Here is a 12254-nt window from a genome sequence, read left to right as displayed (position 1 = left end):
AGATAGAGAGATAGAGAGATAGAGAGATAGAGAGATAGAGAGATAGAGAGATAGAGAGATAGATTGATAGATAGATAGATAGATAGATAGATAGATAGATAGATAGATAGATAGATGTGGTTTTCTAATGTTTGTCATTTGGATAAATGTATGTTTCCTGTCAAAAATATAAAATATACAATAATTTAAACTTGCATACAATTTCGCCTTTTTTTTCATGGTCATACTCATTGGGTCACTGTGGGAAAAATAAATGACATCTTATTTAACCATGTCTTCTCTTTTGGATCTGCTAATCTCATCGTATCCCCTCTTCTCTGCTGATCTCAGACTCCCCCGGTTCCCTCTCGCCGCACTTTACACCAACATCTACAACTATCAAGGGAAACGGCGCCTCCTACCCGACCTCATTCTTCTTCATGTGTCAACCCATCTGCCACCGTTGCAAGCAAGAAGAGGCTCAGAGCTGATCCCTGGATAAGCCCGGCCCTATCCTAATCCCGTCTTCCACTCTGTCTGCTCACCTCACCACCGTCTTGTAGTCCTCAGATGTCCAGCAGCAGCCTACCATTGCCCTTGTCATTTTTGACTCTCTTATCAAGAATTTTTTTATATGACCTAGTGTACACAGGAAAAAACCACACAGTGCTCCCCTGTCACCATTGTTCACTTTTTTTTACAAGACAATACAGCTCCATTTTACTTTAATTCTTTACCAAAACTAAGGAATATCCCCGTAAAATGCGCAAAAATACCATCAACATTATTGGGAACTGGAAGCACTGGACAATACCATCAAGGTTAATGGGGACCAGCAAAATAACCTTACAATGACAAATCACTCAACTAATTACAAAATATATATATGTACTGTATATATTAGGGATGTTCGATAATATTGGCCGACCAATATTATCGGCACGATATTAGCATATTATGTAATATCAGCAAGTGTCTTTATCGGTTTTTCCTCCAATAACAGAAACCCGATAATGCAATGCCTGGGTTTTGGAGAAAAACGACTGTATATCAAAGTGAAAGTCACTAGATGGCAGCACTGCAGCTCATTTCATTAATCTCGTGCTTACAATATCTGTACAAATACAGATCTGTACAGGAATCGGAAATTAAGTGTTTGGACAATATCGGATATGGGCAAAAAGTTAATATCAGACAACCCTAGTATATATGTATGTATGCATATATACACATATATATTTTGTAATTAGTTACAATTACAAAAATATATCTATATAGGTATATATGTGTATATATATGGTAATTAGCTACAATTACAAAAAATACACGTACATTTGTATGTAGGTATATATACCAACATATATATATACATATATACTGCACTAAACTATACTGAACTACAAAACACAGCAAAACGTCTCCCAAAGGCCAAAGTTTTCCCACATCTTTTTTTTTCCATGCCCCATAACTGTAGCTATAAGAGGTACGCGCGTGCGCGTGCACGAAACCTGACATGGTCCTGATCCAGCAGAATATTCCTGAGCCTGTGTCAACTGTCCGCTCACCTCCTTTCTGTACAACATCGCTCCTGCCACGGCCGCGCATTTCGCTTCATCATCGTCATCATCATCACCCCGACGATTAACACCGTTATCATCTGCTCTCTGCGCCAACAGCTCTTCGCGTGTTTATCGGCCGCAGCGGCTGGTAGATTACAAATCCTTGCGTGGAAGGACACTGCGGTGCTACGGGGAAATACTGCAACATGACAACCGTCGGTGACCGGAGGGGCCGAACCTTTGGACACGACACTAGAATATTTGACATATATGAGATTGGTGGAGAAATAACTGCATGATGGTAACACGGCCTGCATCAAACGCCCACCCCTCACCCCCAACACACACACACACACACATCAACATCACACCACACGAGTAAACAGTGAGGGCGAGCATCCCTTACCCGAACATTCCTCCCAGGAAGGATCCAGACGCCTTCACCTTTTTGTCGGCTTCAGTCATCAGCTGCATGGCCTCCTTCTCTTTGCCAGAGTTGTCCATGGCGAGGAGGATGGAGGAGACACGGAATAAAGGAGAAGCTGTGTTGAGCTGCTGCAGTGGAAGGATGGGAGCGAAGAGCGGAGGAGGAGGAGGAGGAAGCGGTGGTAGAGGAGGAGGAGGAGGAGGGGCCAAACTAAAAAGATGGTGCTGATGCTAGAAAGCGGCGAATCTTCCTCTTCCGTTAGCTGGAAAGGTCGTTGGTGGTTTAATTTTGTCACCCTCTGCTGGCCAGAATCTGGAAGTGCAAGTGGAAAACACGGACATTTTAGGGAATCATTTAGAGTTCATTTACTTCACATGGTTATATAAACCCAAAGCGTCACATTATGGAGAAGTATTTTAATAGTTTTCAGCAACATTAAAAATATTGATAAAGAAATGCAAAGGGTAAAACACAGCATGCACCGTTAACTCACCATTTCAACATAACATTTCAGTGAAGATCGTGTGTCTCTTGAGAGAGAGAGAACATAGTTTTCTTTAGAGTACAACCATAGGTGATAACAGTGAGATTTTGGGTTGTTACAGAGACTTAAATGAAATATAATCACCTTTATATTCCAGATATTATTTCGTTGTACTTTGTATAAAAGCTTACCATTTAAAATAATAAAAAAAATATTAAAAATGCTTAGTTTTTTTTTTAACTTTGTAATGACTTTATCCTGTGAAGCTTTTTAGGAGAACCGCCTCACACCAGAATATGTGGCTAGACCATATTTCCTACAGTCGCTGTCCAACACCTGAACAAACCAACATTATCAGTTTTATTTCTGTAAAGTATTTGTACACACACACCAAAAAAAAAATAGAACAATAATAATAAAAACAAAATTGACAACTTACTAAGTCGCAGTTTAACTCTGCAGTCTTCATGTGTAATTCTAGCTTTTTGGTTTCTTTGCTCTTATTATTATTATTTTTTTCCCCCCCCCATGTCTACACGTATGACAGTGATGATCAAACCTAACACATTTGATCTGTGGTTCAACCACAAGGTGTGAGGATTTTGGTTGGGTTTCAGAAGCACTAATACAGACCGCGTTCTGCATAGATTTGAAAAGTGCAGCTTTTATCCATTTATGTAGCTTGGTTATGTACTCAAGAGCTGCCCTGGGCGTATTTGACATTTTGTTCAGTGTCACTTGTAGCTGAGTCATACTCCCTGTGGATCAAGCTACTGATTATCCAAAAAAAAAAAAAAAAGAAAAAAAAAAGAAATGAAACCATTGCCAGTTACAGCCCCAGAAACCTCACCTGTGGACAGTATGTGCAATAAATACTCCTTAATGAGCAAACCTGACTGTAACAAGCCATTCGGTAAATAATAATAAATATTATTGAAAGGTGAGGTACTTTATATTAACACAAAGAATATGCAGCTTTTTGTATTTTTGTTCTGACTAATAAATTTTGCACCGGTTAATCGAAACATTTTTAAAAGTAGTCATCCAAACAAATAAATAACCACAAAAAAGATTACTATATACATTACATTATTATTATATTATTTCAAATAATCATTATTATATTCAGAAACAAAACCATCATGCAGAGAGAGTAGCCCCTTTCCTACAAAAAAATAAATAAAAATATCAGGAATCCCTGGAAAGTTGCTGCTCTGATAGTCACAGGGAAACACAGCATTTTGAAAACGATTTTTATCAAATAAAATACAGCGTGTTTTATATATGGACTGTCTAAAAATGGAAATAAAGAAGGGGTTCTTGGTTTACGATGCCCTGGACCTACGTGAGGTGGTGGTTGTGGTGTCAAACATGTGGCCCGCGGGCCGACCTGGACCTATGTGAGGTGGTGGTCGCGGTGTCGCGGTGGCCGGGGGAGTCTGAGATCAGCAGAGAAGAGGGGATACGATGAGATTAGCAGATCCAAAACGAAAGACGTGTTTAAATAAGATGTCATTTATTTTTCCCACAGTGACCCAATGAGTATGACCCATGAAAAAACCAGCCCGCTTGATGAATTTTGAAAATAATAATACGCACAAAGACTTCATGTCAGAGATGTTTTGTCACATTATATTACATTAAATACGAATATTTCCTAATATACTTGTAGTTATTTGCATAAAAACAAAGGAGTAAAACATGGACTTATTGTTATTTACAGGTAATTAAATTATAATTGAACAGGTCCGGCCCACTTGACAGCTAACGCCCCCTGGTGAAAATGAGTTTGACACTCCTGCCGGAATTTGCGAAGTCTCTTTCTAACGTAAAAACAAATTTTGCACTGGACTAGTCGCTGAGCACAGCGGACGAATACGTTGTTACGGGGCATTTACGCGGAAGACGGCTTTGTTTACATTCGCTGGTTGTACGCCCTACATCGGATTGTGCTACATTTGCTTTTGTATCGTTTGTGTTGTTGTTTTGGGTTTGCGTTTTTTTTTTACCCTTCGGCAAGGCTCCCAGGCATAAGTCAGACTCTTCTGATGTTTTCATGTCCTACATTACGATGTTAGCGCTGTGATAGCGTCGGTGAGTGACACAGGTACTTAAATACAGTATGCGGGGTCAGACTTACGCTGAAAATCGAGTTAGATTGCGTTGCGGAAACTTTGCGACGTAAGTCGATGACAACTGTACTTTACGTAGTTCGGTAAAAAGCTTTAGCTGTACAACAGTATGAAGTTAGGATTAGGGATTAAATTTATTCTAAAATTAGATGTCTTCCAGCTTATGAAACGGCACACTTTATTATCGTTTTTTTTGTACGATATTAACTTTTTAACGATATGCCGATATTATCCAAACACTTAATTTCAGATGCCAATATCAATATACCGATACTGACATAGGGGGCAGTGGTGGCCTGGTGGTTACGAAAGTTTAATTGCAGCTCACGAAAGTAATGGGTTAAAGGAGTGTTTCTCAATTTTTTTTCTACCATGCCCGCCAACTGGCCGATATTATCGAACATCGATTGTTGTGGATTTTAACATATTTACAGGAAATATTTCATATAAATAATCCTAAAATGTATGCATACTAATCAGTAAAGATAATATAGACAGTCAAGTGTATAGATGGTAAAAATTAACTTAACTAATTTGAAGGTAAAGTAACAGGAAACCTCATTCAACAGGCCTTCATACAATGCTGAAATGCAACAGAGTGCATGCTGGGAGGGACTTTTTACAGACAACATTAACGTATTTGTCCATTAAAACAGTGCAGTTAACAGTCTTTTTTTTCCACCAGCTTGCCGTTAGTTTTGATTTCGTTTCATTCTCAGTCTTCCTCTGACAGAGTGTCATGAGGGGTCGACGATCGGGACTTGCTTTGACCCCTGACCTCTGTCTTTCTATCTTGCAGAAAGTCTCGAATCTCCCCCGGCAAACGCTGAAACTTCTCCTGAAACTCGGCCTCAACCACGCCCTGCAGCTGAGGAAGATGAAGGAAGAGCAGACTGAACGTCATGAAAACGTCCACATTATCTGTTCTATTTACACTAAATGTCATTTATCGTTGATCTTTTTTATCACTTATTTTTCAATGCTAGCAAAAGCCGTACCTTAATTTTATATTGTACAACGTTTCCACTGGAGGCAAGAATTCGACGTACTTTACACCTGTACCTGCTCTGATGTATGTATGTTATTGTTTCTCTAACATTTTTTTTTATTTTTGTTTGTTTTAAATCAGACTCATTTGATGTCAGTCACTGTTCAACACTTTTTGTGTGCTCTACCTTGGGTTTCTGCTCTTGTATCTCCTGCAGGAGCGCATTGTGTTGCTCCACCAGCTGGTCATGCCGCTTAGTCTGCATTTCTTCAAGCTGTAGATCAAGAAAAAAGAAGAAGAAACAGCCATAAAAAGCATTTTATTATATTTAATATTATGAATTACACTAACGAAAAACAAACGGACATTAGGGTTAGCTCAACTCTCAGGTTCCGTAAGACACTGTTTTATAGTAAAATTCTGCTACCATCCTTTGTAAGTGTTGGGCAGCGTAAAAATTTAAAAAAAAAGATTGGACAAAAGGGACACAAAGTGTTTAGATCTTCAGTAAGACACAGATATCATCTCTGGAAACATCCTTCGGACATTGCTTTGACTTATCTCTAGCTTCACTTACGCGTTTTATGTTCTGGACAACTTCATTGATATAGGACTTATTGATCTCAATCTTCTCCCTGGGAATAAAAAGAAAAGTTGAGCTGGGTTCAGGTGGATTGATTTGACAAAACCAGCACAGTGTTTCTACTAGGGTTGATTTTATAAAGCAAAGATGGAAGAGAGTTAAGAAAAGTGTTAAGTTAAACTTGCAAATGTATGTAGATATATAATTTAAATGTTAAATGTAAAGTCACTTCTCTGTTAAAGTCAGTTTTGTTTTGGTGAATAGCAATAGCAACGTTGCTGTGAAGCCCAGCTCATTATACAAATATGACGTTGTATGACATCATGATACGTGATTTTGTTGTTCATATATTTGTTGTTTGCTGCAATCATGTGATTGCAAGTGACAGCTACTAAAGTTTTTTGTGATGTCGGAATAGGGTCCCAAACCACTGCCTTAAATCTAATAGGGTATTATGTTTAACTTATGGACAATAACAACATCTGACGTTGTGTAACTCTGCGCAAACCAGCAGGTGGAGACACTTGAGAATGTTTAGAACTTCAGGTACAGTAACAGTAACACAGGTAGACTATTATTTTGTATCTGCTCCAATTCTGAAGAATTAAACAGGAGCAGGCAAGAATCCTGATTTCTTGGATTGTTATGTTCCATTCCTGGAGCCATTAGCTACAGTTTAGAACCAGTAGTCCCAATTGTGACCGAAGCATTTACTTATTATAAATTTAGCTATTTTTTTTAGCCAAAATCTAAGTCAAGGTGTATCTAAAATTAAGTGGCTATAATTAGGGTAAGGTATAGAGAGCTCTGGTTAGGATGTACAAATGCTAAGTCACCGCGCAGTTCTAAGGAACCGTAAGTTCTAAGTCTGTGTGTGCGTTGTTCATACTCTTGAGCCAGATGTTTTTCTTTGGTCCTGACTTGGTTGATTTTCTCCGTTCTCCTTTGGTCCATCCGTCTCTTTAGCTCTTTTTTCTCCCTAAAGCAGCAGCAGAACGGTGACAGACAGAATAGTTGGTAAATCATTAGGTCAAAGAATAAAAAAAAAACTGATGACAATCCACTTTTACTATATTAGTAAGTGTTTACTTAATATAGCTTGTGTTTTTTTTAGCGCTGTGCTACATGAGCAGACGTACGTATCCTTTGGAGCCTTAAGAAAATACAGAAAAAAATGTTTTTTTCTTACTTGTCACAAATGTCTTTGAGTTTCTTCATCTGACTGTTGTGACTCTCCTCAGCCAGACTGCCAAGTCGCTCTGTTAACTGCAAGAAACATTTTGTTTTTTCACCATAACAGGTTTTTTTTTTCATCTAACAACACTGGTAAAGTGGTTTCTATAAATGCATAACTGTTTTTTTTCCATCTAATAACACTGGTAAAGTGGTTTCTATAAATGTGTTGTTTACATTTTATTAACTTGTCTGACAGTGGTTAGAAAATGAAAAGTACAATAAAAGAAATTTACAGCCGCAGATTTGACCAAACGTCTCGCTAAAGTAGTTCGAAAACAAACAAAATAAAATTAAGTTCTTATATATAAACGCACTTGAAAAGTTTTACCATTCTGATATGTTCTTTTTGCAGGTACTTCTGGCTGTAGTACTGCTCCTGCCGTGCAGCCAGAAGCTGCTGCTGCTGCTCTTCTCTCAGCTGTTGGAGATTATCTTCTTTTTCACTGTAAAAACACAGAGCACAAAAAAAATAAAAAATCAAATCAAATCCTAATCCTTTTTAGACGATCATTTTATTGATTTAATATGTCCCTTACGCTGTGTTTTTTTTATCTAAATATTTCTTCCCTACATTGACAACAGATCAGTTTCCAATTCGTTTACGTACCGGCTCTTGCTGCAGCGTCGGACAGTTTTCTTGTGCTTGTTGTTAATCTCTCGCAGCAGCTCAGACGTTTTCTTCTGGTGTCGTCTGACCAGCTCCTTCAGCTCTTTGAATTGACGCCTCTGCTCCTTTTGGTACACTTTAGAATGCTGCAGACCGTTCAGGGTGCAAACTGGGACATCTGTGGACAAATGAGTCAAAACACTGGCAGATTGCTCGACTGTACTGTACTTATATAACGAGGTTGTTTTTTTTTTTTTTTTTAAGGCTTTAAGAGCAAATATTGTTGTAATTACAGGGCTCAAAAAATAAGGTTCTAATTAATTCACTTTTAATTATCTTGACGCAAGATGTTTTTTTATAGAACTGGAACATTTTTAATCAAGGGAATGTTAAATATGTAAGGAGCTTTGATTGAACGCACGAAAGGCTACAACTGACACCGGATCATATTTGACAAACAGTTGAATATTCAGTTGATTATTCTTTTCATTAGTTGGTTTTTTAATTTGTCAATATTTCAGATTTTGTTCAGATTTGAATTTCCTTCAGGGAGACCAGACTTATGGCCACAAATTAACTTCTCCAAAACACAATTCGAACATCGATTAAACGTGGACTGACCTATTAAAACACTTAAAACCAGGTCTTCGGTCCTTGCTGCCGGTTTGGCTGCATCTAAACCAATAAGAGAAGAGTTAAATGTAAGAGAGTTACAGACACAGAGATCTAAAATCTGGAAATTAAAGTCCAGAAAAAACAGAGGAATGTTAAAACACTGGTACAAAAGGACACCAATTGGCGCTCATTCCAAAAGGAACGAATCCTGGAGGACAGTCAATTAGTCACAAGACGCTCGTTAGGGACGAGAGTGGATTCCCAGGCGCAGGAAACACAGGAGTGGAGGAGGCGAGATGTATGTAACAAGTCAAATAGTGAAAAGGTGAAACTAATTGGCAGACGGTGGGGTAGGTGGTAGTAAGAAGAAAAAAAACAAAAAACAAAACAATTTTAATATCTTTACTTGTATTTCTATTATAATACAAAACAGTCTTAATTTTTGTTTTTTTGGAATTTTTTGCAACTTTGTTGTTGTTCAAGTGCTTCTTGTTACATTGTGTTTAACCAATTCGAGAACGCAGTTGAGGTCAGTGGCGGCTTTTTGCACTTTTGTCTAGCGTGCAAAAAGACAGGACAGAATGCTAACATTAAATACAAATACACGTTAAATAATATTTAAAAAAAAATCAGAGACAAAAACACAGGTGGAGCTTTTAAACTGGCAGCTATTTTGTGGTTGGACGCAGACAGCTGTTGCGATGACCGTGAACTCCTGGGATGCGAGACGACCCAAAAAAAAAAAGCTCTTGCGATCCACCTGAGGGTCGCGACCCAGTCTTTGGGAAACAACGCTGTAAACCATACACAGTAGAAAGCCTCACTGTAAACCGTCTAATTCAAATTTGCTGCTATTTTCCTGTCACAAAAACTATTCACAAACTCTGGATGGTTGATTTTTGACCAAAAAAAAAGTTGTTTTCTTATGCCTTCGATATGTAGTACTATCGAGTACTACATTAGTAGTCGGAATATTACCTGTCGGAGGAGCTTGCTTATTAGCCGCTGCAGTTTTGGGCATCGTGGGGACAGGGGTGTGTCCTGCAGGACCGGCAGCGTTGTTGAGCCCATTTTCCAGTTGATCGGACTTCAAGTCAGTCTCAGTGCATGGTTCAGATTCCTCCTGAAAATAATTGAAATTGTTAGCCACCATTTTTTTTGTTGAGACAGAGCAGGAAACAACTTATTGACCACACTGACCTCAGTTTGTGTCTCCTCCCCGTCCTCCAATGTAAGAGCTGCCAGCTGTTTAGACCTTTGTTCCAATAGGTTGACGTAACGAATGGGGTTGGACAAAGCCTCTATGACATCTGGGGAAGATTTGATACAAACTGATTATCTCTGCTATACATCCGCAGATGCAGAAAATTGAAGAAGCTGTAATGTTCATTTCATATAATATATAAGAACAAGAGAAATAATAAATAGTTATTACAAATACAATAACTTTATATAATGCTATTCCATGAAAAGTCATATTATTTAAATTTTTAATTTTTAAAAGTTTGTTCACGAGCCATATACAACCTAAATAGATGTCAAGTGGGCCGGACCAATATTAAATTATAAATTACAATAAAGCCATGTTTTTCCCCTTTGTTTTCATGCAAAGTACAAGTATATTAGATATTTATTCATATTATTTATTCATATTTTATGAAATAATAATTTTACAAGTTCATGAGACATTGTGTTTTTTTTCAAAATTCATCAAGAGGGCCGGTTTTGGTTTGGTTCGACACCCCTGATTTACTGTATCCAGACATTAAAACATTCATTCATTTTAAGCTACAAGATTTCACACATCACACTAAAATAATACAGCAACTTCCACACCATAAAAAACCTCAAAGTTAGCCGGAGGATGGTAAACCATTCTTATCATGCAAAGAACGTAGACAGCTCAAGGACTGTGGACATTTTACCTGCAAAAGTGTCCGGGACGTAGTCTTTGACTTCGATGTAGACAAAAACAGCTGGAAGAATAAGGGACTGGTTTTTCTCACTTCTCAAGCCGATGTAACGATAACCTGGGAGAGACATTTGGTCAAAACACAGTTGGAGTTGATATATAATATAATCAAATATATAATATAATAGAGTTGATAAAAACCTTACACTATAGTAGGGCTTTGATAAAAAAAATTAAAAAAAAAGAACGGTCGACATCAGTGGCACAACTCAACCTTTTATCATTAACTTAACTTAGTCAGAATCACTTGGGCAGTAACTTTATTCTGTGCGGAAGAAACATTTAAACATGTATTTATTTATTAAAGGGCAGTGCACATTTGACATCAAACATGTCAAGATTTAGGAAAACTGTGAATTTTATGCAAAATAACAACTGTTTTTAAAAAAAAAAAACAGCAACGGCATTTCTTTCCTTGTTATTCATGGAGTTTCTGGGATCAGTAGATTGAAATAAACACTGTCGGCCGACACTCTCTGTTTTGAACTGTTGATATCAGCTAAACGCTTAAAGCTAACACCAAGTGACTCAAATTCAATAGTGGAAATATTAAACTATGAACAGAAAAATGGAACAAAACATAATAAATAAACAAAAAGTACCGGGTCTTATGGCCAAGACGGGAATGATCCGATGGCCGATAAACTTTCCTCCTTCCTCATAAGCTGCGATTCTCAGCGAGGCCAGGGTTGGAAGGATCACCTGTTCAGAGACAAGTCAAAGACAATAGAACATTAACCCTTGCCTTGCTATTTTAGTATTTTTTCCACTACGTTGTCACCTTCTTGAAGATGATTGGTTCTTCATCCCACACTGGGTTGATGGCGTTGTTCTGAGAGGTTTTCGTCTTCAGTGCTTTCCTCTTGGTGTCTGCAGGTAGTCCAAACATCTCAACCTCCACGTACACACCCACCCGCCGCTCAGTCAAGAACTGGCCGGAAATCACCTGGACGTACGGGGACAAACGATAACCATAAGACATTGTTACAATAGGTAATGTGATCTAAGTGAATTAAGTCATACAGTTATTAGTAGGGATGTCCGATATTAACTTTTTGTCGATATCAGATACGTCGATATTGTCCAAATGCTTAATTTCCAATTCCAATATCAACCGATACTGATAATAAAATGAGCTGCAATGCTGCCATCTAGTGACTGTCACTTTCATATACAGCCGTTTTTCCCAAAACTATTTTTAGTGTACACATATTTTTGGCAAAACCCAGGCATTGCCATATCGTTTTCATTATCGCAGGAAAGACCGATAACGATTCTTACAGATATTGCATCATTTTGCTTATATCAGGCCGATAACATCAGCCGGCCGATATTATCGGACATTCCTAGTTGTAAAGTTTTCACTTTCACTACATTAAATTCTAGGCCTTCAAACTTTTACCTTCACAGAGAGCATGTTTGCTACAATGCCGTCCACGGTGTTCTCCGTGAAGGGGTCAAAGTGCTTGTCCGGCCTCCTCATGAACTCAGGCTTCAGTCTGTAGCCACTCCGACCGTTGTATTCAAACATGGAGAGATTCAGCTGCATAGATAAATCTGGAACAGATTATAGATACGCATGGGTCAAAAAGGTTGAAGGGTGCATTTTACACCCTACACATATGAAGCAAGGTGAATGGGTTACTTTGGGCTAATGTGTTTTTACTGATTA

At 38.1% G+C, this 12254-nt stretch overlaps 2 protein-coding genes across 2 annotated transcripts in view; both read right to left on the bottom strand.

The window, feature by feature from the left end:
- napba (N-ethylmaleimide-sensitive factor attachment protein, beta a) overlaps positions 1–2165 on the bottom strand; it is an 8638-nt gene extending 6473 nt beyond the window's left edge. The window contains exon 1 of the mRNA XM_025060964.1: positions 1943–2165. Within this exon, the coding sequence (XP_024916732.1) occupies positions 1943–2042 (100 nt within the window). The 5' untranslated portion in view covers positions 2043–2165. The remainder of the gene's footprint in view (positions 1–1942) is intronic.
- Positions 2166–4446: 2281 nt separating this feature from the next.
- The window catches only part of LOC112486245 (1-phosphatidylinositol 4,5-bisphosphate phosphodiesterase beta-1-like), a 15333-nt gene continuing 7525 nt past the window's right edge, over positions 4447–12254 (bottom strand). Inside the window, exons 12-25 of the mRNA XM_025060963.1 lie at positions 11985–12139; positions 11364–11528; positions 11185–11284; positions 10536–10640; positions 9811–9920; positions 9589–9733; positions 8617–8670; positions 7996–8173; positions 7717–7831; positions 7342–7418; positions 7042–7131; positions 6147–6204; positions 5757–5843; positions 4447–5449 (exon numbers count right to left, since the gene is read on the bottom strand). Coding sequence (XP_024916731.1) covers positions 5297–5449; positions 5757–5843; positions 6147–6204; positions 7042–7131; positions 7342–7418; positions 7717–7831; positions 7996–8173; positions 8617–8670; positions 9589–9733; positions 9811–9920; positions 10536–10640; positions 11185–11284; positions 11364–11528; positions 11985–12139 — 1592 coding nt within the window. The 3' untranslated portion in view covers positions 4447–5296. The remainder of the gene's footprint in view (positions 5450–5756; positions 5844–6146; positions 6205–7041; positions 7132–7341; positions 7419–7716; positions 7832–7995; positions 8174–8616; positions 8671–9588; positions 9734–9810; positions 9921–10535; positions 10641–11184; positions 11285–11363; positions 11529–11984; positions 12140–12254) is intronic.

Source organism: Cynoglossus semilaevis, chromosome 12 (genome assembly GCF_000523025.1).
Source record: "Cynoglossus semilaevis isolate Cse_v1.0 chromosome 12, Cse_v1.0, whole genome shotgun sequence".
NCBI classification, from domain to species: domain Eukaryota; kingdom Metazoa; phylum Chordata; class Actinopteri; order Pleuronectiformes; family Cynoglossidae; genus Cynoglossus; species Cynoglossus semilaevis.
The sequence above is the reverse complement of the archived record's forward strand: the minus strand, read 5'-3'. Positions and strand labels throughout refer to the sequence as shown.